We start from the raw sequence: 25,603 nt of genomic DNA on the forward strand, positions 1-25,603 counted from the left end.
TCCGGACGCGCAGGCTCAGCGGCCATGGCTCACGGGCCCAGCCGCTCCGCGGCATGTGGGATCCTCCCAGACCGGGGCGCGAACCCGGTTCCCCTGCATCGGCAGGCGGACGCGCAACCACTGCGCCACCAGGGAAGCCCCTCAGTAGTGTTTTAATCACCTCCTCTTGACCCCATTGGTGAGCGGGGCGGGGATCCTGCCCTGTGGTTATGGAGATGGCCTAACACACTACACCTGATCCTGGACAGATGCGATAGAAAGCACGTTATTAGTCACAAATATTCACAGCCTGAGGGAGGCAGACACCATGGCACAGAGAGTCACAGTGGGGTTGCATTCAGGAATGGCATGAACAAGCTGCAGCTGTGAGAGGCAAGCTTAGTAGTAACAAGAGGATGAGGTGACCCCTGGTTCCTGCAGGAAGATGTGATTGATTTGTTTATTTTATTTATTTATTTATTTTTTGGCTGTGCCACACGGCATGCGGGATCTTAGTTCCCCGACCAGGGATCAAACCCATGCCCCCTACAGTGGAAGCGCAGAGTCCTAACCACTGGACCACCAGGGAATTCCCGATTGGTTTGTTTAAATAATTCCAAGGACTAGCAGGTAACTGAAGCCTACTAGATAGGGATAAGCAGGTACCCTGTCTGGTCCCCAGGATACAGAGGGTTATTGGTTAGGGGACCTTATCTTTGGTAGCAGGGCAGGTAGAAGGACTTGTGATTAGGCCATTACAGGGACTCCCAATTTTACCAGCCATCAAGGCCACACGTAATATTGAATTTTTTTTAATTGAGGTGTAATTGACATATAACATTATATTAGTTTCAGGTGTACACATAATGATTCGATATCTATACATTGCAAAGTGATCACCACAATAAGTCTAATTTACATCCAGCACCTTAAGTAGTTAGAAAAACATTTTTCTTGTGATGAGAATTTTTAAGATCTACTCCCTTAACAATTTTCAAATACACAATACAGTATTATTAGCTGCAGCCGCCATGCTGTACATTACATCCCCATGACTTATTTCATAACTGGAAGTTTGAGCCCCTTCACCCATTTCTCCCACCTCCCTACCCGCACACCTCTGGCATCCACCAGTCTGTTCTCTGCATCTGTGAGCCTGTGGGTTTTGTTTTGTCTTGTTTTGTTGGGCCACTCAGCTTGCGGGATCTTAGTTTCCGGATCAGGGATTGAACCCAGGCCCTCAGCAGTGAGAATGCCAAGTCCTAACCATTGGACCACCAGGGAATTCCCTGAGCTGGCGTTTTTTTGTTTTTAAAAATTATTTATTTATTTATTTATTTTTGGCCGCGTTGGGTCTTCGTTGCTGCGCGCGGGCTTTCTCTAGTTGCGGCGAGTGGGGGCTACTCTTCCTTGCGGTGCGCGGGCTTCTCATTGAGGTGGCTTCCTCCGCTTTGGAGCATGGGCTCTAGGCGCGCGGGCTTCAGTAGTTGCAGCACTTGGGCTCAGTAGTTGTGGCACACGGGCTTAGCTGCTCCGCGGCATGTGGGATCTTCCCGGACCAGGGATCGAACCCGCGTCCCCTGCGTTGGCAGGCGGATTCCCAACCACTGCGCCACCATGAAAGCCCTGAGCTTGTGTTTTTTTCTTGTTTTAGTTTTGTTTCTTAGATTCCACGCATAAGTGAGACTGTCCGGTATTTGTCTTTCTCTGTCTGACTTATTTCACTTAGCATAATGCCCTTGAGGTCCGTCCATGTCATTGCAAAATACTGAATCTTAATTTCCAGTCTGACACCACAAATCGCCACACGTGCCTGGTGACTGCTGTAGTGGACAGTGCCCATCTCTGTGATACGTTTATTTATGACGTTTATTGTTTATAATCTTCACACACACACACACAAGAATGTGATTTCAATGTGATAGACAAAGATTTTTATCTATCCTAATACCTCAAACAGTGCCTGGCCCCCACCAGGCACTCAATCAGTGTTTATTGACCCAATGAATGAAAAGAAAGCGTTGGATCCTTCCCAGCACCACCCAGATTGTGGACCTGTCTGAGCCACGAGCCCCGGAGATCCATGAACCATCCCCTCCACCCATCCTTCCCATCACACGCCAGTCCCCAGCCGCTGGGTCCTCAACCCTGCCTTCTCCCCACTGCAGGAGCTGGAGACCCACCTCGAGGCTGAGGAAGGGGCCCGGCAGAAGCTGCAGCTGGAGAAAGTGACGACGGAGGCAAAGCTGAAAAAGTTGGGGGAGGATCTGTTACTCCTGGAAGATCAGAACGCCAAGCTGAGCAAGGTGGGTGGGCTGTGAGCCCCCCGGGGCACGGGGAGTGGGTTCACTGGTGAGCACGGGTCCTTCTCTGCATCCCCCCCAGCTTGCCCCACCTCTAGGGGTCTTCGAACTCTTGGTCTTGGCTGTGTCTCCTTTGAACCCTTTCCATCTCCTTGCATCTCTGTCACAGCTTCACTCAAGCTGGTATTTATTGAGCAGCTATTATGTGTCATTATCTATCTCTGGATCATCAGACACCCCAGAGTCGCATCGCTAAAAACAACCCCCATTTCATTACATCCCATCGTCGTGTGGGTGGGCTGGGCTGTGGTCCCCTTAGGCAGACACGGTGACGTAGCGGCGGGCACTGGAGTGCTGGTGTCCGGGTGCTCTTTTGCGTGACCTCTCTGCCCACGGGAGAGCCTGGGTTTCTCACCTGGAAGCTCAGGGCTCCCAGAAAAAGAAGTGGAAGTGGGCAGGTCTCTGAAAGGCTTAAGGCCGGAACTGACACGGCATCACTTCCTTTGAATTCTATAGATCAGGTGTTGGCAAACATTTTCTCTAGAAGGCCAGATAGTGAATATTCGGGCCTTGGCAGGCCACTCCGTTTCTGTGACAACCGCTCAATTCTGCCATTGTAGCATGAAAGCAGCCACAGATGGTCTGTGATCAAATGGGCGTGGCTGTGTCCCAATAAAACTTTATTTATAAACACAAGCAGTGGGCCGTATTTGGCCTGCAGGCTGTGGTCTGCAGACCACTGAGCTTAAAGCAGACTCAGTCTAGATTCAAGGGTTGGGGAATTAGACTCTGCCTCTGGCTGGGAACATGGTGAAGAGTCTGCCAACATCTTTAACCTGGCACAGCCAGGACTGGACTAGGCACAGGGGATATGGCATTTAACTAACTAGAAAACCATTTCTGTCCTCACAGGGGCATGGGGGGAGAGGGAAGCTAGATGAGTCACCCCAGGAAATCAACATAACCACACATCATGAACTAATTATAAACTGTCAGAAAAGAACAGAAAACCGTGGGAGTGAGGTGGCCTGACTTGTGCTAGGGGTAGCCAGGGCAGGCTTCCTGGAGGCAGTGGTGCCTGAGTTGAGAGCTCAAGGATGCACAGTTTTCTGCAACATTCCTTGGATGCAGTGGTTCTTCTCTTCTACTCTGTTCTGTTTGTTCCTTTTTGAGGTAGTGCCGGCCCACTGCCTTGATTTCCAAAACCACTCACAGTTTGAAAAGTGCCGCTCAAAAATAAATTAAAAAATAAAATAATAAATAAAAATAATAGAAAGAAAAACGAAAAGATAAAAATAAACAGAAGGAAAAACGAAAAGAGCTGCTCCAGGCCAGTGCTTCTCAAACTCCAGTGTGCCCAGGAATTATGTGGAGAACTTGTTAAAATGCAGATTCTGATTCAGCGCGTCTGGGGTGAAACCTGAGATTCCATTCCTAGCAAGCTCCCTTTTGGTGCTGACGCTGCTGGTCCATGAGTCGGACCTGTAGTAGTCACCAGGCTCCAGAGCTCACCCACAAGTGCAGCACATGTGCAAAGATGTTCACGGCAGTGTTGTTTATAATAGCAGTTGATTTGACTCAACCTCAGTATCCATCTGTGGGCCAATGGGTTAATGAATGGGAGTGTCCTTCAAATAGCGGAAGTCTCCACAGTTAACAGGCCTGAACCCTGTGGGGGTGGGGGTGGGATGGGTCCCTAGACCCTAAAGGAATGCAAAAGGAGGGAAGGGTGGGGGCAGGAAAGGTCAGGGAAGGATGGAGATGAGCAGAAACACAGATGAGAATGATATCAAAGATGAGGGTCGGGCCCCTGACACCCCACCCCCACCTCCTACCACCCTCAGGAGCGGAAGCTGCTGGAGGAGCGTCTGGCCGAGTTCTCATCCCAGGCGGCTGAGGAGGAGGAGAAAGTCAAGAGCCTCAATAAGCTTCGACTCAAATACGAGGCCACGATTGCGGACATGGAGGGTGAGCGCCTGCCCCTCAGTGGGGGCCGGTGCACACTCCAGCGGGGTCAGGGGGTACCTCGGGTGACCCTCATGTACTCTGGGGCCTCAGTGGTCATATCTGTTAAATGGGGGCAGGAAAGAAGACGCGGGACAGGTTAGGTGTCCTGCCAGCTCTTAAGTTGTTTCTGTCTCTCTCCATCCAACTCTCTTACTCTCTCCTAAGTGTCTTGGGTCACTGTCAATCTGACGGTCCCACTAGCTGTTTCAGACACTTTTTTTTCTCTGTCCCTTGCTGTGGACTCAGAAGCAGAAACAGAAGGGAGAGAGCACAGGAGGAGGCCGGGGAGGCAGGGAGGAAAGGACAGAGCAGAGAGAGCCAGCAGGCGGGAGCAGGGGCTGTCACTGGGAGGGCGGAGGGGAGAAGGCATCTGGGGGTCTGGAGACTACTGGGCGATCCCAGGGATGGGGAAGCTGGGAAAGAGCGGGAGGGGTGGAAAGAGATGCTGAGCTCAGCCTGACTGCGGGGCCGTGGGTCTCCCTGGGTGTGTGGGTCTGGCTCCCTTGTGCATGCCCCACCCCCCCACCTCCCGCCTCCAGATCGCCTCCGGAAGGAGGAGAAGAGCCGCCAGGAGCTGGAGAAGCTGAAGCGGCGGCTGGACGTGGAGGGCTCAGAGCTGCAGGAGCAGATGGTAGAACAGCAGCAGCGGGCGGAGGAGCTGCGGGCCCAGCTGGGCCGCAAGGAGGAGGAGCTGCAGGTCGCTTTGGCCAGGTGCGGGGTAGGCCGGGTGGGGTGCACAGCACGGGGCCGCCACCTGCCAGCGTTGGGGGCGCCCGGCGAGACCCTCCCGCAGGTACAGAGCTCGGCCGAGCCGCTCACCAGCCGTGCACACCCACTCTGATGGACACAGAGTTCCAAGCCCACCTGGTTAAGGGAAAACTGAAACCGGGCCCTACGTGTCTAGTAACTTACACAGTTTCTTGCACAGAGGCAAGGAAATGCTATTCCTTCTTCTCCCACAACCCCAGCCTCTCAAAACCAAACAGCGCAGAGTCCGCTGTGATTGGATAGGTGGTCTGGCCATCTTAGGAATCATAATCATCATAATTACAGTCATTCACAATTATTGAGCACTTACTGTGTGCCAGATATTATGCGCAGTGTTTCAAATGCTTTTCACCCACTGTGCTCCATGCGACCTGAGGTGCCCTTGTGTGTGGGCGCAGCTTGATTTCAGAGAGGTTACAATGTGGGGAAACCGTGCATCTGAGAATCGATGGGACACGGGGTTGGTGGAAGGGAGTTAAGAACACACACCCTCCAGCCTGACTTCTGGGTTCAAATCCTGGCTCCTCCCCTTTTTGGCCATGTGACCTCACCTGGGTGACATCACCTCTCGAGCCTCAGTTTCTCTATCTGGAAAAAGGGCATGATTATAGAAACTCTCCTAGGATTAGTGTAGGAATTAAATGAGAAAGGGCTGAGAACATGCTTGGCACACCCTAAGCCCTCATTAGATGCTGCGTGTGTCTGTTCCTACCTTCCGTTATTGCCGTTGTTATTTTTTTCCATTTTCTTTTGTATTGAGGTGAAATTCACATAACAAAATTAACCATTTTAGGGAGTTCCCTGGTGGTCTAGCGATTAGGACTCCGTGCTTTCACTGCCATGGCCCGGGTTCAGTCCCTGGTTGGGGAACTGAGATCCTGCAAGATGCGTGGCACAGCCAAAAAGAAAAAAAAATTAACCATTTTAAAGCATACAGTTCAGTGGCATTTGGTACGTTTGCGATGTTGTGCAACCACTACCTCTATTCAGAACATTTTCATCACCTCAAAAAAAAAATCCTATTAAGCGATCACTTCCAATTTCCCCGCTCCCCTCAACCCCTGGCAACCACCCATTTGCTTTCTGTCCACATAGGATTTGCCAATTCTTACTCTTTCACGTCAGTGGAATCACATAACATGTAGCCTTTGGCACTACATTGCCATCCTCGCGGCAGCCCTGTGAAGGGGGGCAGTCACGCTTTCTCACAGACCAGGAGCCTGCAGTTCAGAGAAGCTGTCACTTGCCAGGGCAGGTGGCCGAGCAGGGCATACAGACCGTGGTCAGTGCATCTCCCTGAGCCATTCTTACAGGGTTTCTTTTTTTGTTTGTTTTTTCTTTTCTTTTCCTTTCTTTTTTTTTTTTTTTGGCCGCCGCCGCACGGATTGTGAAATCTTAGTTCCCAGACCAGGGATCGAACCCACGTCCCCTGCAGTGGAAGTGCGGAGTCCTAACCACTGGACCACCTCCCTGAGCCATTTAACCCAGAATCCACGCTGCCGTTCCATTCAGCTTCTCTTTGCAAGAGGTCGATCCCATAGGGGTTATGAGGAGGGACTCTGGGGTCAGCCACCCACTGACCATGTGACCAGGGCAAGTACTTTCCCACTCTGGGCCCCAGTTTCCTCATTTGGCATGAACATTACACAAAATGATAAAGTGCTCTCAAGTGGCAGGAACTTAATAAGTGTCCCTGTGATTACTGGTGGTGTCATCCCCATTTTACAGCTAAGAAAGCTGAGGCTCTGAGTACTGGAGACACGTGCCCAAGGGCAGAGCTGGGCTTTTAACCCGGGACTGGCCGTGTCTGGCCCCTCCAACCCCTAGAAATCATCTCCACCCCCTGCCTGCCCCTATACCAACCCCCTGGTCCTCGTCCACCCCCAGGGCAGAGGAGGAGGGCGGGGCCCGGGCCCAGCTGCTCAAATCCCTGCGGGAAGCACAAGCGGGGCTGGCCGAGGCCCAGGAGGACCTGGAGGCTGAACGCGCAGCCAGGGCCAAGGCAGAGAAGCAGCGCCGGGACCTCGGTGAGGAGCTGGAGGCGCTGCGGAGCGAGCTGGAGGACACGCTGGACTCCACCAACGCGCAGCAGGAGCTCCGGTGAGGCTGGGTGGCCTGCAGCTGGCACAGGCCGGGCACATGGGGGGCTGGAGGCGGGGCAGGGAAAAGGATGTGGGTCCAAGCTCTCCATCTGCACAGTTGTTTAGTCGTTCAACAGTTGTTTATTGGACACTGGCTCTGGGCCCAGCGTGGGCCAAGCTGGGGACAGAGATGAGTCAAGACTCAGGCATTGCCCTCAGGAACTCCCAGTCCAGGGGTAGGCAGATTCGGGCAAAGACAGACACAGTCCAGAACAAAGTGAGCTTTAGTGGAGTACGACAGGGCATCGTGGATGATCAGAGAAGGCCCTTGTATCACGCTATGGGAGGGAGTCCAAAAAGACTTCTTTGAGAAGGGGCCTTTTGAATAGGGTTTTGAAAGAGGCGTAGGAGCTCACCCTTAAAGCCACCCTTCTTCTGCAGCATCACTGCCCAGATCCCTTGGGGAATGTAGAGTGAGGTCCCCATCCTTGGAGAGAAAGAATCAAAGGAGGCACAACCAGCAGTCAGGGGCTCCCTCAAAGTCCCAGCCTTCCTCTATTCTGAAATTCTGTTCCCTTCCCCTTCCCCAATAAAAGGTCCAAGAGAGAACAGGAGGTGACAGAGTTGAAGAAGGCTCTGGAGGAGGAGACGCGCGTTCATGAGGTGGCGGTGCAGGAGCTGCGGCAGCGCCATGGCCAGGCGCTGGGGGAGCTGGCAGAGCAGCTGGAGCAAGCCCGGAGGGTGGGTTGAGATGGGGGAGGGGTGTCTGGGGAGCCATGGGGAGGGGAAGCAAGATGCTGGGTTGGACGAGGTACCTCTGGCTGGTTCTAGGCCAGCCCATTTTTCTCCTCACGTATTCATGTCCCTGATCCATCTTGCATTCAGCAAATGTTAATTGAATATGTAGTATATTCCCAGGTTGGTACTGGGGGCCCCAGCTGTGAGCCCAGCAACCAATACCCACTTCCATCGTGGAGCTCACGTTTTAGCAGGCAAGGCAGAGAGTAAACAATCTAAACACATTCATAATATATAGTGGGGTCATAAGTGCTATGGGAAGAAGATGAACAGGAAAGGGGTTTCAGTGCTAATGGCCAGGCGGGGGCGTGTTGTGATTTGAAATAGAGAGGCCTTGGAGAGATTCAGTGAAAAGATGACATCTGAGTAAAAAACTGAGGGAGGTGATGGGTGAGCCATCCTGGCATCACAGGAAAACATGTTCCAGGCAGAGGGAGCAGCCAGTGCAAAGGCCCTGAGGCAGGAATGTGCCTGGGTCTTTAAGGAACAGTGAGGAGTTCCAGAGGGAATAGACAGTACAAAGGACTTGGGGCATTCATGTGCCTGGTCTGGTAGAGAAAGGGAATCATAAATCATTGCTGTCTCTCTCCCCCACCAGAGCAAAGGTACATGGGAGAAGACCCGGTTGGCTCTGGAGGCCGAAGTGTCTGAGCTACGGACGGAGCTAAGCAACCTGCAGACCGCGCGTCAGGAGGGTGAGCAACGGAGGCGTCGCCTGGAGTCACAGTTGCAGGAGGTGCAGGGCCGGGCTGGCGATGGGGAGCGGGCACGAGCAGAGGCTACTGAGAAGCTGCAGCGAGCCCAGGTGAGTGGGGCGGCTAGGTCGGGGGTGGTCTCTGCTGTGTGGCTTTGGGTGAGATGCCTGCCCTCTCTGGACTTCAGTTTGGTCCACATCAACCCTACTGTCCTTTCCAACTTTTCCAACATAATCACACATTAATAGCTAGTATTTGGTGAGTGATTATTATGCACCAATCATCCTGTGTATTTTGCCAAAGCCTCCTCCTAATGCTCCTTTGAGGGAAGTGCTAATATTGTTCCCATTTTACACACAAGGAAACTGAGGCCCAGGGAGGTGAAGTTGATTGTCTTAGGTCCCTCAGAGCCAAAGCGTGAACCCAAGCATGACTGATCCTGTAGGTCTTAACCCTGCCACAGCGCCCACCCTCCACCCTCTTATCTTCTGGTCTTAAATAATCCATGGTCTGATTAGAAAAACCCAGTGTGAATACTCGGACCTGTGTGAGGACAATATCATACTGTGACTGTTAGAAGAAATGTGGGTTTTTTAAACTTTAATTTTATTATGTTTTTTAACTAAACGACCAATACCTGTTTATTACTGAGAATACAAACAAGCAGAAAGAGGGTAAGAATGACTTTTAATTCCCCAACCCCAAGGGGGGGAAAACACTGTTACCGTTTTTAATTTCAAGATTAAAAGAGTGTATAGTTAAGGTGAAAGTTAAGTCGATATAACAAAGAGACTCCAGAATTCATCAGCTTGAATAAAGGACGTGTGTCTTCCCTCTCAGGAAATAGGCTCAGAGTAAGCAGTCGAGGCTGGCAGGACACTTATGCTCCATGAGGTCACTCCATTATCCCTGAGGGCATTGACCTCATCTTCAGAGTTAAATCTGGATTGTGGGCACCTGTGTGCTCCAGCTTAGGAAGGGGAAAAGAGGATGGGATGGAATTTGCATGTATCACTTTGCTTGCATTCCATTGGCCATAACATAATCACATGACCACAGCTAGCTGCAAAGGAGACTGGGAAATATAGTTTCTAGCTGGCAGCCATGGGCCTACCTAACAGCCTGTCACAGTGGGACCAGGGGAGAAGGAATCTGGGGGGACAGCTAGGGTCTGCCTCCATAGAATTATGCTATGTAGTGCTCATTGTCCTAAGCACTTTACATATTACAGAAATAAAAGTGACACCAAGAGTAGAGTCTGGTGGCTGATAGCAGGACTTCTAGGTTGCACTGGTCAGTAGAACTTTCTTCAGTGATGGAAATGTTCTGTAATTGCACTATCCACCTGGCATGTGAGGAGTACAACTGAGAAGCCGGATTTTCATTTTATTTAATTTTAATTACTTTAAAGTTAAATAGCCACCTAAGGCTAGTGGCTACCATATTGGACAGGGCAGCTCTAGAGCCATTCTGCCTGGGCTAAAATCTCAGTTCCACCACTTGTAGCTGTGTGATCTTAGGCAAATTGCCTAACCTCTCTGTGCCTCGGCTTCCCTTTATGTAAACTTGGACTAATAATAGTATCTATCTCATAGGGTCGGTGTGTGAATCCAGCGAGCCTAAACTTGGAAAGCTTTTAGAATAGTTCTTGGGCTCTCAGTAGGCTCTCAGAAATTGTCAGATGTACCTATATATTGAGCACAGGTATATGCCAGGCACTGAGCTAGTCACTTTACGTTCATTATTTCATTGACTCTTCAAAGCAGCCCTGGGAGGTAGGTCCTGTGATCATCCCCATTTCACAGATGAGAAAAACTGAGGACCAAAAAAAGGAATCAGGCACTTCCCTGGTGGTCCAGTGGTTAAGACTCCATGCTCCCAATGCAGGGGGCCCGGGTTCGATCCCTGGTCAGGGAACTAGATCCCGCATGCATTCCTCAACTAAAAGATCCCTCATGCCACAACCAAGATCCTGTGTGCCACAACTAAGACCTGGCGCAGCCAAATAAATAAATAATTTTTTTTTTTTTTTTAAAGATAGGAATCACTTGCCCAGGTCACACAGCCAGGAGGTACCAAGGTCAGCTCAAAATATCATTTTCACAAGTTCAAAGCATGACTGTCATACAAAGACATAGTTAAGCCCATGTCAAAGATTTATTTAAAGCATTAATGAACCATAAAAAAGAATGAAATAATGCCATTTCCAGCAACATGGATGGACCTAGAGATTATCATACTAAGTGAAGTAAGTCAGATAAAGACAAATATCATATGATATCATTTATATGTGGAATCTAAAAAAATGATACAAATGAACTTATTTACAAAACAGAAACAGACTCACAGGCATAGAAAACAAACTTATGGTTACCAAAGGGGAAAGTTGCAGGCGAGGGGTAAATTAGGAATTTGGGAGTAACATATACACACTAATATATATAAAATAGATGAACTACAAGTACCTACTGTATAGCACAGGGAACTATACTCAATATTTTGTAATAACGTATATGGGAAAAGAATCTGAAAAAGAATATGTGTATCATGTACGTATAACTGAATCACTGTGCTGTACACCTGAAACTAACACAACATTGTAAATCAATTATACTTCAATAAAAACATAAATATTTTTTTAAAAAAGCATTAATGAGGGATCCAGCAGCATGTCAAAGATGTTCAAGGAGAGAAACAACAACAAATTGGTGTGTGTGTAGTCAGCAAGAGAGAGAACGGCAGAACGAAGTAGCGCAGTCAGAGACGAAACTGGTTAATGTTCCAAAGGGCAGTCAAGTGCAGCTTTATAGAAGTGTAGCTGATTTACAGTGTGTTAGTTTCAAGTGTACAACAAAGTGATTGATTTATTTATTTTTGGCTGCGTTGGGTCTTCGTTGCTGCACGCGGGCTTTCTCTAGTTGCGGCGAGCGGGGGCTACTCTTCGTTGTGGTGCCCGGGCTTCTCATTGCGGAGCACGGGCTCAAGGCATGCAGGCTTCAGTAGTTGTGGCACACGGGCTCAGTAGTTGTGGCTCGCGGGCTCTAGAGCGCAGGCTCAGTAGTTGTAGTGCACGGGCTTCGTTGCTCTGCGGCACGTGGGATCTTCCCGGACCAGGGCTCGAACCCGTGTCCCCTGCTTTGGCAGGTGGATTCTTAACCACTGTGCCACCAGGGAAGTCCCAGTCCTGTCCTTTCTAAAGGATGCCTGACCACTGCCTTTTCTTAGTTCCAAGTTTTCAGATAAATTTTCTTACCAGCCAGAATTTGAACCCAACCTTGTTTGTTAAGTGAACCTCAAAAAGGGAGAGAAGAAGGTTCAGGGTAACACACATGTGCTGGAGGCACTCACCCAACAAACATTTCCTGAGCACCTACTGTGTGCCAGGCCCTGTTTTGAGCCCTGAGGACGCAGCAGGGAACAAAGCAGATGAGGTCCTAACCTATGGAGGCAACAGTCCAGGGGGGAGAAAGTGGTAAACTGCTGCCCGATTCCTACAGCGAAGGAACGTGAGACCAGGAGCTGCACCCAGGTTCATTGTGGTGGTGATTTGCATGCCGGGGGAACAGCTTTATTGTAATATAACTCACATACCGTATAATTCACCCATTCAAAATGTACAATTTGAGACTTCCCTGGTGGTCCAGTGGGTAAGACTCTGTGCTCCCAATGCAAGGGGCCTGGATTTGATCCCTGGTCAGGGAACTAGATCCCACATGTCGCCACTAAGAGCCCACATGGCATAACTAAGACCCAGCACAGCCAAAATAAATAAATGAATATTTTAAAAAATAATAAAATAAAATGTACAATTCAGTGGTTTTTAGTATATTCATAGAGTTGTACAGTCATCACCATAACCTAATTTTAGGACATCATCAGCCCAGAAAGAAATCCTGTACTGTCCAGCCATCATCCCCCAGTCCCACTCCCTGCCCTGGCAACCACTAATCCCCTTTTGTCTCTCTAGACTTCCTCTTCTGGACATTTCATAGAAATGGAATCATACAATATTTGTCCTTTTGTGTCTGGCTTCTTTCACTTAGCCTAATGTTTTCAAGGTTCATCCATGTTGTAGCATGTATCAGTACTTCGTTCCTTTTTATGGCCAAATAATATTCCATTGTCTGGATAGACCACATTTTGTTCATCCAGTCACCTGTGGATGGACATTTGGGTTGTTTCTGCCTTTCAGCAATTGCGAACAATGTTGTTGTGAACACCCCTGTACAAGTTTTTGCCTAGACTTCTTTTCATTCATTTCTCCTGGGTACACACCTAGGAGTGGAATTGCCGGGCTGTGTGGAAACTCTGCATTTAACCATTTTAAGGAGCTGCTAGACTGGTTTCCATGGCAGCTGCACCTTTTTACATCCTCACCAGCAATGGGTGGTAGGGCTTTGAGGCAGAGGAGCAGAGGGGTTGGCTGGCTGGAAGCGGCCATTAGAAGGTGTCCCTTCCCTGCAGGCTGAACTCGAGATTGCGTCTGGAGCACTGAGCGAGGCCGAGTCCAGAGCCATCAGGCTGAGCAAGGAGCTGACCAGCATGGAGGCCCAGCTCCACGATGCCCAGGTGACCCCAGCCCACCTCCCACCACCGGGCTCCCCCCAGGCCTCCCCACGCTCCCGCCCACACTTAACATCCATTCTCCCTTCCATCTTCAGGAGCTGCTGCAGGAGGAGACCAGGGCGAAGCTGACCCTGGGGTCCCGGGCACGAGCCCTGGAGGCGGAGGCGGCAGGGCTGCGGGAGCAGCTGGATGAGGAGGCAGCCGCCAGGGAGCGGGCGGGCCGCGAGCTGCAGGCTGCGCAGGCCCAGGTGAACAGCCCTGCGGGGAGATCTCAAAGGGATGCCCAGTCTCCCAACCTGTTCCTCCTGGGTTCCCCCGCTCCGGGGTGTCCCCATTGCCCAGCATGTCATAGGCCAGACCCCTGCAAGCCATACTCGCCTCTGTCTCTCCCTCAGCCCCAGGGCCTGTAGGTGCAGACCCCCATCCCTCCTGTCCCCAACTCTCTGTTTCATTCCCTACTCTCTGTCCCCACAGCCCCAGCCACCCGGATCCTCATCTCAGCCTCCCTTCAAACCTCCCTGCCCCTAGTCTCTCCCCTTCCAGCTCATACTTCACATGGTCTTTCTACACCCTGAGTTGACCCTGCCCTTCCCTAGCTCACAGACCTCCCATGGCTCCCCAGCTCCCCCCGGACAAAACCCATGCCTCTCAGCTGGGTGTCAGAGGCCCTGCACTCTCTGGTCCTTCCTTCATGTTTAGCTGTATTCATCTCTCATCTCTTTCCTCACTTCACTTGGGAACACCCTTTTCATTTTTCAGGACTTAGCATCAGCCTCTCCTGTTCCGGGAAAACCCTGACCGTTCGGCTCTGAGCTCCCACAACCCTTCTTTCTCCTTTGTCCCCACTCCAATCACCCTGGCTGGAACTGTCTTTGCCCATGAGTCCCCCCATCAGACTGGGAGCACCTTGAAAGTGGGACCCCATCAGAGTGAGATCTGTATCCCCAGCATAGGCCAACATAGAGCCTGACATATAGTAGGCCTTGAGAAATGCCTGTTGAATGAATGAGTGATGAATGTATGCTTGCAAATATCCTCCTTTAACTGGAAAACTCCTATGCATACTTCAAGATCCATCACACATGCCCCCTCCTCCAGGAATTCTCTCTTGAGTGTTCTAAATAGATTTTTGAACCCCTCCTGTGGACTCCCATGGGTCTCATACTTCTTTTACCTTAGCCTCCATCACCCTGGCTGTGATGTTCAGTCTCCCCCACCAGACTGGGGGTTCCCCAGGACAGAGCCCAGGTCTGATCCATCTTCTGGGCCCTGGTGGGAACCATTTTAATCTCCTGGAGGAGGTGGGGCTCATAGAACTCACAAGCTCATCCCTACTCATGAGGCAGAAGTGCCCAATGGAGTGAATTATTTCCCCCTTCAGGCCTCAGTCTCCTCATCTGGGAAATGGGGCCCCACCAACTCACACCTGGATCGCAGCCATGAGTGACACCCTCCCTCTCTCTCCTCCCCCACTCCAGCTCTCAGAGTGGCGGCGGCGCCAGGAAGAGGAGGCGGGGGCACTGGAGGCAGGGGAGGAGGCACGGCGCCGGGCCGCCCGAGAGGTTGAGGCCCTGACCCAGCGCCTGGCAGAAAAGACGGAAGTGGTGGAGCGGCTGGAGCGGGGCCGCCGGCGGCTGCAGCAAGAGCTGGACGATGCCACGGTGGACCTGGAGCAGCAGCGGCAGCTCGTGAGCGCGCTGGAGAAGAAGCAGCGCAAGTTCGACCAGGTGAGGCACCTTGGGTTACCCACCCGGGAAATCGGGATGCTGATCCACGCTGCCCGTGTTCATTGTGATCATCAGTAACATGTGATGTCACAGCTCAGCTGTGCACTTGGGAGGACTTTAGGGCCAGATGCCTCTTCCCTCTGAGCCTCTGTAAAATAGGACACCCATCCATCCTGGCTTATGTCTCTTGCCCCAAAATAATTATTGGTGGTACCCACTTTTACTCCCAAAAGAGTCCTGAAGGTACACCAGAAGGTACTAGGAAGATGAAATGAAATACCACATCTTGCTTCTCCTGCTGACTCCCTGTGGACCTCAGGCAAACTGCTTGTCCCGTTTCAGCCTCAGTTTGCCCATCTAGGAGATGGGGATAATATTAAGCGGCTGGCAATCTGAGGATGGAATAAAATTCTCAGAACCCCAGAGCATTAAGATCAGGCAACCCTGAGGTTCAAATCTCAGCTGAGGCCCTTTCTGGCTGCGTGGCTTGGGCAAATTGCCCGACCTCTCTGTGCCTCAATTTCTTCATCTGCAAAATGTGAGAGTCCTTATTTTGCGTTCATTTTTAAAAGGTATCTTCACTGACTGTTGAATTCCAGGTAAATGGTTTTATTCTTTCCACACTTCAAAGAGATCATTCCATGATCTGTGGCCTCCATTGTTTCAGATGAAAAGTTAGTGGTCATTCAAAGCATTGTTTCCCTGCAGGTAGTGTGATGTGGTTTTCTAGCTGGTTTAAATTTTTTCTCTTTCTCTTTGGTTTTTAGCAGTTTGACTATAATATCCAGCTGTGGGTTTCTGTATTTATCCTTGCCAAGCTTCCTACAGCTTTGGGGTGGGGTTTTTGATCAGAAGTGGAAATCTTCAGCCATTATTTCTTCAAATATTTTTCTGCCCCATTCTCTCTCTCTCTTTCCTCTTCTTCTCAGACTCCAAATACATGTGTGTTTGACAGCTTAATACCATTCCATAGATCATCAAAAATTTTTTAAAGAATTAATTTTTTTGTATTTCCTAGAGTTCTCTATAAATTATTTTTATATAATCTCATTTTTGACTGGCCTCTTTCACTTGGAAAAATTACTTTGAGATTCATCCATTTTTAAAATAAATTTATTTATTTTATTTATTTATTATTTTTGGCTGTGTTTGTTCATTGCTGCGTGTGGGCTTTCTCTAGTTGTGGCAAGCGGGGGCTACTCTTTGTTGCGGTGCAGTGGCTTCTCTTGTTGCAGAGCACAGGCTCTAGGCGCGTGGGCTTCAGTAGTTGTGGCACGTGGGCTCAGTAGTTGTGGCTCGCGGGCTCTAGAGCACAGGCTCAGTAGATGTGGCACACGGGCTTAATTGCTCCACGTCATGTGGGATCTTCCTGGACCAGGGCTCGAATCCATGTCCCCTGCATTGGCAGGCGGGTTCTTAACTCCTGTGCCACCAGGGAAGTCCCTCATCCATGTTTTTGCATGCATCAATAATTCATTCCTTTTTTTTTTAACTGCTGATTATTATTCCTTTATAGACCACATTTTGAAAAGTACTGTACTGTTGATGAACATTTGAGGTGCTGTTTCTAGTTTTTGACTGTCATGAATAAAACTTTAACCTTTCCAATAGATGTAGTGGTTTTAATTCACATTTCCCTAATAAACAATGATGTTGAGCATCTTTTTATGTGCTTATTTACCATCCATACATCTTCTTTGGTGAAGTCCCTGTTCAAATATTTTGCCTTCTTTTTTTTTTTTTTTTTTTTTTAAAAAAGGACTGTTTCTTTACTTATCATTGAATTTCAAAAGTTCTTTATATATTCTGAATATGAGTTCTTTATCACATATATTGCTTGGCAAATATTTTCATCCAGTCTGTGGCTTGTCTTTTCATTTTCTTAGTAGAGACTTTCAAAGAGCAGAAGTTTTTGTTTTGATGAAGTCCAATGTTTTAATTTTTTATTCTGTGGATTATGCTTTTGGTGTTGTGTCTGAGAAATCTTTGTCTAACTTAAGGTCACAGTGGTTTCCTTCTATAAGTTTTTTTCTAAAAGTTGTCTAGTTATAGGTTTTACCTTTAGGTCTATGATCCATTTTTCTTTTCATTTTCTATGATCCATTTTGAGTTAATTTTTATATATGGTGCTATCAAAGCTCCAAGTTAATTTTATATGTATCTGGATATCCAGTTGTTCAAACACTATTTGTTGAAAAGATTCTCTCCACTGACTTGCTTTGCATAGATATTGAAAATCAGATAGTATTAGTTCTCCAATTTTTTCTTCTTTTTCGAAGTTATTTTACCTCTTCTTGGTCCTTTGCATTCCCGTGTGTATTCAATATTTTACAATCAATTTGTCAATTTCTACAGCAAAAAAAAATCTCCTTGGTTTGAGATTGTTTTGAATCTATAGATCAGTTTGGGAAAAATTGACATCTTCATGATATTGAGTTTTCTGGCCCAGGAACATAATATATATGTCCATTTATTTAGATCTTCTTTAATTTAATCTCAGAAATGTTTTATATTTTTCAGTGCCCATCTTTCACATCTTTGTCAGATTTATTTCCATGTATTTCATTTTTGATGCTATTTTAAATATTATTTTTATTTAATTTCTGATTGCTAGAATGTGGAAGTGTAATCAATTTTGTATATTGATCTTGTATCCTACGATCTAGCTAAACTCACATTTTGGTGCTAGTAGGTGTTTTATAGATTCCATTGGATTTTCTACGATTATGTTTTCTGTGATTAAAGACAATTTTACTTCTTCCTCTCCTTTTGTTTTTAACCTTTCCTCTGGGACTCCAAATACATGTATGTTTGATTGCTTGATACTGGCTCACAGGTTATTAAAGCTCTGCTAAGTTTTTTTTTACAATATTTTTTCTTTGCTCTGTTTAGATCATCTCTATTGACCTGTTTTCAAGTTTACTGATTCTTCTGATGTGTGTCCATTCTGCTCTCAATTTCATCCAGTGACTTTTTAATTTCAGATATTGTATTTTGAAGTTCTGGCATTTTTCTTTGGTTCTGTTTTACAGTTTCAAATCCCTCCTGCAATAACCCTGCCTCTTCACCCAATGTATCCATCTTGTCCTGAAACTTACTTAACACGGTCAAAGTGCTTGTGTGATAATCCCAGTATCTAGGTCATCTGTGGGTCTGTTTCCATGGACTGATTTTTCTCTTGACTGTGAGTCCCATTCTCTTCCTTTTTTGGATGTCTTGTAAGTTTCATTGTTTGTCAATTGCTGTGTCTTAAAAAACAGTGAAGGTTGAAGTACATTTTTTAAATTTATGTATTTTTTTCCTGCTATTACCCCAAGAGGAAGAAAGGAACACCATTTCCTCAGTTGTTTATCTAGAATGAGGGGCTGATCAGTTGATCCATTTAAGAGGGGTTTTTTTTTTCAACTCAAAATTTCCTTTCATTTAATTTTTAAAAATTGAGGTATAGTTGATTTACAATGTTGTGTTAGTTTCAGGTGTACAGCAGAGTGATTCAGATATACGCGTGTGTGTGTATATATATATGTGTGTGTGTGTGTATATATATATATATACACACACATATATACATACATATACACATTCTTTTCCAGATAATTTTCCATTTAGGTTATTACAAGATATTGAGTATAGTTCCCTGTGCTGTACAGTAGGTCCTTGTTGGTTAAGTGTTTTATACATAATAGCATGTATCTGTTAATCCCAAATTCCAAATTTATCCCTCCCCCCTTTTCCCCTCTAGTAACTGTAAGTTTGTTTTCTATGTCTGTGGATCTGTTTCTGTTTTGTAAATAAGTTCATTTGTATCATTTTTTTAGATTCCACATATAAACAATATCATATGACATTTGTCTTTGTCTGACTTGTTTCACTTAAGTGCGATCATCTCTAGGTCCATCCGTGTTGCTGCCAATGGCATTATTTCTTTTTTGTGGCTGAGTAAGATTCCATCGTGTATATGTACCACCTCTTCTGCATCCATTCACCTGTCGATGGACATTTAGGTTGCTTCCATGTCTTGGCTGTTGTGAACAGTGCTGCTATGAACATAGGGGTGCACGTATCTTTTCATATAGTAGTTTTCTCTGGATATGTGCCCAGGAGTGGGATTGCAGGATCATATGGTGACTCTGTCTGTAGTTTTTTAAGGACCCTCCATACCGTTCTCCATAGTGGCTGCACCAGTTTACATTCCCACCAAACAGCGTGGTCCATCGAAGAGTTGGGCTGCTTTGGGACATGGTTGCGACTTTAATCCCTCTACTTCCCTCTTGTGTCTCTGCCTCTGTCTGTGTGTCTGTCTGTCTCTGCCCTTGGCTGCTCTCTCTTCCCCATCCCCCTGTACATTCCTTTCAGCTAACCTGTCTCCCCCACCCCATCTCCCTCACCCCGGAAGCTCCTGGCGGAGGAGAAGGCCGCCGTCCTTCGGGCGGTGGAGGAACGCGAGCGGGTCGAGGCGGAGGGCCGGGAGCGCGAGGCCCGGGCGCTGTCACTGACGCGGGCGCTGGAGGAGGAGCAGGAGGCGCGGGAGGAGCTGGAACGGCAGAACCGGGCACTGCGGGCCGAGCTGGAGGCGCTGCTCAGCAGCAAGGATGACGTCGGCAAGAGCGTGAGCAGCCCCCCGTCCGGGGACATGCACGTGGCAGCAGCACGCACCCGTGACGCTGGGGGGCACATACACACGTGTGTGCTCTCCCACACAGGGGGTGAAGGGGACCGGCGTCAAAGTCCCATGTTCGTGTACCAGACGTACGTGTTCACGCACACACGCAGAACGTGAGGAGACTCTTCTACCAAGCAGGCGCGTGCACACAACACACGCAGAAAGTAGGGAGAGCCGGTCATCAACGTGCACGTTCACGGGCACGGGGCACGAGGAGACTCTTCCAGCGAGCGTATGCGTTCGCACACTGAGCGTGAGAGCTGCTTACAAAACATACATATTCACCTGTGTGTTCGTGAAATGTGAGGCGGATCTTCCATTAAGCGCGCTTGCTCACGTGTACACACAGAGCATGCGAACCACTCATCTTGTGTGTATGTGACTCAGAGAGAAAGAAAGAAAAAAGAAAATGAAGAAAATTTAACACAACACACAGCCTGAGAAGCACTCCACAAACGTGCGGATGTGCACGGGCGCACCCACACGACACACACATACGTGCACATATACATACACACGCCACATACATACATACTGGCTCACCCAGCCAGTATCCCGGCCTCCCAGCCTTCTGAAAGGTCTGAGGCACCCTCCACACCATCCTTCTTTCATTTGCCCAATAAATATATCTGTGGACCATCAACTAGAACAGGCCCAGGGCCACAAGCCACCCTGGCTGATGACGGGAGGCACTGATGGAACGCGTGTTTAGTTGGGTCCCTGGGCAGACACGATCCCAGCATCCTTCCTGTTGCCAGGGGTGCGATGGCTGAGGGCTTTATTTTCTCCACATGCTCTGGCATTAATCCAGGGGAGCCTTTAGCCAGGCCTGGAAAGAGCCCCCATCCCCACGACACACCCTTGGCCTGCAGCCCCAAGGATAATCCAATTCATGCTCAAACTGCTAAGGTCTGTCCTTTGGGAAAAGTGTTAAGCTGTATATAGTGACTCCAAAGGCCTTGGTGGGAAGTAGGGTGTTGATGGGAGAAGTTTGAGTCCTTCGAGTCAACCAAGTTGATTGGCAGGTGCCAAATAAAAAGGGGGACCAGTTGGACCCTTCTAAGCACTGAAAGTAGATACTGTCACTGACCAGCATTTTCATGAGGGTCATTAGGCAGGGGTGATAAGCAGATACAGTCCCTGCCCGGTGGAGCTCACAGGCCACTGTGGGAGGTGGGTGTTGCCCAAAGAGACACATAAGCACATGGTAAAGGACCACTGTGACTAGGGCTGAGTCAGAGCGCGACTCAGTGCCAGGAGCGTGCGTAACAGGGAGGCCCTGACAGGTCAGGGGATGCCTCTCTGAGGAGGTAACAATTCAGGAGAGGCCGTGGTGGGGGTGTCTTTGAGAATTCATAAGCCCAGGTCTGCTTTCACGGGATATTTGGGGTTTTCATTTACACTTCCCTGAAAGGTCTGGAAAGCCCCGCGCTGAGAAAAAAATAGTAGTCGCTAGTGGGTTGGTAATATCCTGGGGAGTCTGGCAGAAACCAGCACTGCTAACTCTGCAGCTACGTGCCTTCAACCCATTTCCACACGGATTCCTGAAGATGAAGCCGCAACGAAGCGAGCTCACAAACCAATCCCAAAACCAGGAATTCCCTGGGGGTCCAGTGGTTAGGACTCTGAGCTTTCACTGTCAGGGCCCCGGTTCAATTCCCGGTCGGGGAACTAAGCGCGTGCAAGCTGCACAGGTCCCGGCCAAAAAAAAAAAAAACAAAACAGATCACAAAACCTATGAGGAAATAATCCACCATGAGTGAGAGCCGACCTAACAAACACTGGAATTGGATTCTCAGGAGCTTCAGATAATAGAATTATGGTGCATAGGTTATTAATAAAATATGTTCTAGGATGATCCAGAATGAGCCACATAGGAAGTAGGTGCTCAGGAATTGTTGAACGTGTGAATGAATGGACGAACTCGGATGGGCACGTCCACTTGCTGCCTCCCCCTCATCTGTCAAAGCTTCCCTCCCCTCTAGCCTAGGGTAGATCTCAGGTCCTGGCCTCCCCACTCCTCGGTGACCCAGGTGCCCCAGCGCTCACTCTCCCTCCCCTCCAGGTGCACGAGCTGGAGCGAGCCCGCCGGGTGGCCGAGCAGGCAGCCAACGACCTGCGAACACAAGTGACGGAGCTGGAGGATGAGCTTACGGCAGCTGAGGATGCCAAGCTGCGCCTGGAAGTGACCGTGCAGGCCCTCAAGGCGCAGCACGAGCGGGACCTGCAGGGCCGAGACGAGGCTGGGGAGGAGAGGCGGCGGCAGCTGGCCAAGCAGGTACAGGCAGGGCACCCGTCCAGCGGGGGATGCCCTGGTGCTCACAGGCAGCAGGAGAGGCCGGAAGCCTCACCCACCCACCTGCTACTCGGGGTTTCTACCCAGGTCCCTCCTGCCAGCCAGCCTCCTGTTCCCCAACCCACTCACCCATCATGACCCGTGAACCCACACGCACATCCTGTTGACCCATTCAGACACCCTCCATCCGCCAAAACCCTCCACCCAGCTACCACCCCATCTACCGAGCCACCCAGCCACCCATACACAGCCTCCCCAGCAACCAGCACTTCTACATAACCAACTCTGCATCTGACTTCCCCTCCATGCACCCGATACCCGCTTCCAATCAACCTCCTCTCCCCAGCCCAGTCACTCCACTGTCTACCCCTCCACACCCACAGCACTCATTCACTGACCAGCTCATCTGCACCCCACTTCATCCACGACCTGCCTCCCGTATTCATTTACTCCTTCACCTGCTTCCTCATTCATTCCATCTCTCTCTCTCTCTCTGCACCATTCATTCATTCATTCAGTATTTATTCAGTGGAGGAATTTCCTATGGTCTGCAGTGGGCAAGGCTCTCCACTAGGTGATGTGTGCCGAGCCTGAGAGGGGCGGGTCAGCTCTGAGTGTCAGAAAGACCCCTCTGGGGCCATGTGGGCAGCAGACTGGAGCGGGGGACACTGGAGCTGGGAGGCCCCGAGAGAGAGATGAAGACGTGATCCAAGGCTGGGGGGCGGGGGTGTCTCTGGGTGTTTTTTTGCTCTCGCCTGGCTCCACTGATCCAGCCATGGGCTCATCCAAAACTTTGTCCTGGGGGCACTGGGGAGCCGCAGGAGGGCCATGAGTAGGGGAGGGGCAGCGTCAGCTCTGATTGTAGAAGGACCCTTCTGGAGCCGTCGGGAGTGGGCTGGCGGGGAAAGATGGGAGCAGAGAGGAAGCTGGGGCAAGGGGGGGAAGATGAGGCCTGAGCTGGGGCTGTGGGGTTGGAGAGGATGATGGGGTTCGGTGGTGGAGAGAGGCAAGGAGCAGGAGGAGGCCTGGGCCAGGGCTGGAGGGTAGACATCTATGTCGCTAGCATGTAGAGGGAGCCTGGGCCTCCCGTCCCCTGAGCCCGCCCCTCCCGGCCTCCCCCGTCCCAGCTGAGGGATGCAGAGGTGGAACGCGATGAGGAACGCAAGCAGCGTGCTCTGGCCGTGGCCGCCCGCAAGAAGCTGGAGGCCGAGCTGGAGGAGCTGAAGGCCCAGACCGTGGCCACCGGACAGGGCAAGGAGGAGGCGGTGAAGCAGCTTCGCAAGATGCAGGTAAGGGGTGGAGCTTAAGCTTCGGACAGGGGAGGGCCCCACCTCCCTCCGGCTCCCAAACCAGCTGGGGCCCCGCCCTCTCGATCCCAGGGGCTGCACCCAGCGTAGGCAACAGCTTTATAAACATCCATGCCCCAAAGGCTCATTGAGTTCTTTTTCTGTTTTTTATTTCCTTTATTTAAAATGCATAATGTTTAAGTGCAATTTCCTCATTGTATTTCATTTTTGAAGTGGAAATACCTTAGGGTTCCCCCCCAACGCCATTATGAAACTTATACATGGTTGTTTAAAAAGAATTTTGGGGGGATGATGATGTGTCAGGGTAGGTTCATCATTGATACCTACCATCAAGGAAGGTCCCACTCTGGTGGGGAATGTTAATAATGGGGGAGACTGTGCATGTGTGAGGGTAGGGGCTGTGTGGGAAATCTCTGTACCTTCTGCCCAAAACTGCTGGGAACCTAAAACTGCTCTTCAAAGTAAAGTCTATTTTTTTAATATAAATGTATTTATTTATTTGGCTGCATTAGTTGCTGCGCCCGGGCTTTCTCTAGTTACAAGCGGGGGCTGCTCTTCATTGCGGTACGCGGGCTTCTCTGCGGTGGCTTCTCTCGTTGGGGAGCACGGGCTCTAGGCACGCGGGCTGTAGAGCACAGGCTCAGTAGTTGTGGCTCATGGGCTTAGTTGTTCCTCAGCATGTGGGATCTTCCCGGACCAGGGCTCGAACCCGTGTCCCCTGCATCGGCAGGCAGATTCTTATCATTGCGCCACCAGGGAAGTCTCTCTTTCTTTTTTTTTTTTTTTTTTTTTTAAGTATAGGCCTGGCCTGTCCAATACAGAGGGTACCAGCCCCATGTGGCTACTGGGCATCTACAATGTGGCAGGGGAAAAAAAAAAGGAATTCCCTGGCGGTCCAGCGGTTAGGACTCTGCTCTCACTGCTGAGGGCCCTCTGGTTGGGGAACTAAGATCCCACAAGCTACCTGGCGAGGCCAAAAAAGAAGGTGGGTGGGTCCAAAATCCAAGTTACATGCTAGATTCAGAAGACTTCATAAAGTAAAATATCTCAATAATTTTTACATTGATTATAAATGGAAATAATAATATTTTGGATATATTAAGCTACATAAAATATAGTATTCAAACTAGTTTTACCTACTTCCTTTTACCTTTTTAATGTAGTTACTAGAAAATGTTAAAGAACATATGTCCTTGCAGTGTATTTCTGTTGGGCAGCGCTGGTATACGAAGATTCCTCCCAAAAAGTAAAAGTTATAAACCGTGTCATCACTGAGCAAAAACCCCTACACTGAAAACCTATTATTATCAAGCAGATAATAATAATATTAGTAACAGTGATGGTAATTGTCCTTCTACTACCAAGCCTGCCCGCTGTCCTCACTATATCAACAATCACTCGCTACACCATTGTAAAGATATTGAGTGGGGATTTTTTTTTTTTTTAACGGCGATGGACATTTCGTTTGTGTTTTATTTTTCTTTATTTTAAGCACCGTTGAGGAGAAAAACTGTTTTACCGGCATCCCTGCACACTCTTAATCATGTGACCAGGTAGCTTGGGACTTCCCTGGCGGTCCAGTGGTTTCGACTCCGTGCTTCCACGGCAGGGGGCGCGGGTTCGATCCCTGGTCTGCGAACTAGGATTCCGCATGCCACCTGGCGCGGCCAATCAGTCAATCCTCAGTAACGTGGCCAGGTATCAAAGTGGCTAAAAGGGTGAACTCCAGGGCCAGACAGCCTGGGTTCAGGTCCTGGCTCTGCCGCTTACCACCCTGAGCACGTTGCTGAACCTCGCTGTGCTTCAGTTTCTCCATCTGTAAACGGGGGAGGAAAATAGTCCCTACCAACTGGAGTTGTGAGGATTAAAGGAGTCAGTGTGTCTGTAGAATAGAGCCTGGCCCAAGGTAAGTGATCGGTGTTTCCCATCCCTATTATTACTGCAGAGCCCAAATATTATCCCCATTTTAGGCTTACTTTAATTTTGATGTGCTTCTTTTTTAAAGAGGTGAGGCTCCGAGATGGGAAGGGGCTGGCCCAAGGTCACACAGCCAGCGGCTGGGGGCGGGGTGCAGAAGCCCAGGTCCGCAGGGCTCTGCTTGCTCACGGGGAGCCCCCACAGGCCTGATGCGAGGGTTCGGGGCGTCCCCGTGAGTCACGATCAGGCTGGGTCCGCTCACTCGCTCAGTTCCTCCCAGGCCCAGATGAAGGAGCTGTGGCGGGAGGTGGAGGAGTCGCGCAGCTCCCGGGAGGAGATCTTTGCCCAGAACCGGGAGAGTGAGAAGCGCCTCAAGGGGCTGGAGGCGGAAGTGCTGCGGCTGCAGGAGGTGATGCCAGGATGAGCGGGGCCGTGGGGGAAGGGAGGGTGGGGCGGGGCCGGGGGGGAAGGGAGGGGGGCGGGGCCTGGGGGAAGC

The 25,603-nt window shown here is 49.6% G+C and overlaps 1 protein-coding gene across 1 annotated transcript in view; it reads left to right on the forward strand.

The window, feature by feature from the left end:
- The window catches only part of MYH14 (myosin heavy chain 14), a 98,526-nt gene that overhangs the window by 57,236 nt on the left and 15,687 nt on the right, over positions 1-25,603 (forward strand). Inside the window, exons 25-37 of the mRNA XM_055079201.1 lie at positions 2,148-2,285; positions 4,127-4,250; positions 4,829-5,000; positions 6,945-7,157; positions 7,735-7,879; positions 8,535-8,741; positions 13,096-13,200; positions 13,293-13,445; positions 14,676-14,924; positions 19,321-19,533; positions 21,653-21,865; positions 23,011-23,172; positions 25,388-25,516. Coding sequence (XP_054935176.1) covers positions 2,148-2,285; positions 4,127-4,250; positions 4,829-5,000; positions 6,945-7,157; positions 7,735-7,879; positions 8,535-8,741; positions 13,096-13,200; positions 13,293-13,445; positions 14,676-14,924; positions 19,321-19,533; positions 21,653-21,865; positions 23,011-23,172; positions 25,388-25,516 — 2,223 coding nt within the window. The remainder of the gene's footprint in view (positions 1-2,147; positions 2,286-4,126; positions 4,251-4,828; positions 5,001-6,944; positions 7,158-7,734; positions 7,880-8,534; positions 8,742-13,095; positions 13,201-13,292; positions 13,446-14,675; positions 14,925-19,320; positions 19,534-21,652; positions 21,866-23,010; positions 23,173-25,387; positions 25,517-25,603) is intronic.

This window comes from Physeter macrocephalus, chromosome 17, assembly GCF_002837175.3.
Source record: "Physeter macrocephalus isolate SW-GA chromosome 17, ASM283717v5, whole genome shotgun sequence".
Classification (NCBI taxonomy): domain Eukaryota; kingdom Metazoa; phylum Chordata; class Mammalia; order Artiodactyla; family Physeteridae; genus Physeter; species Physeter macrocephalus.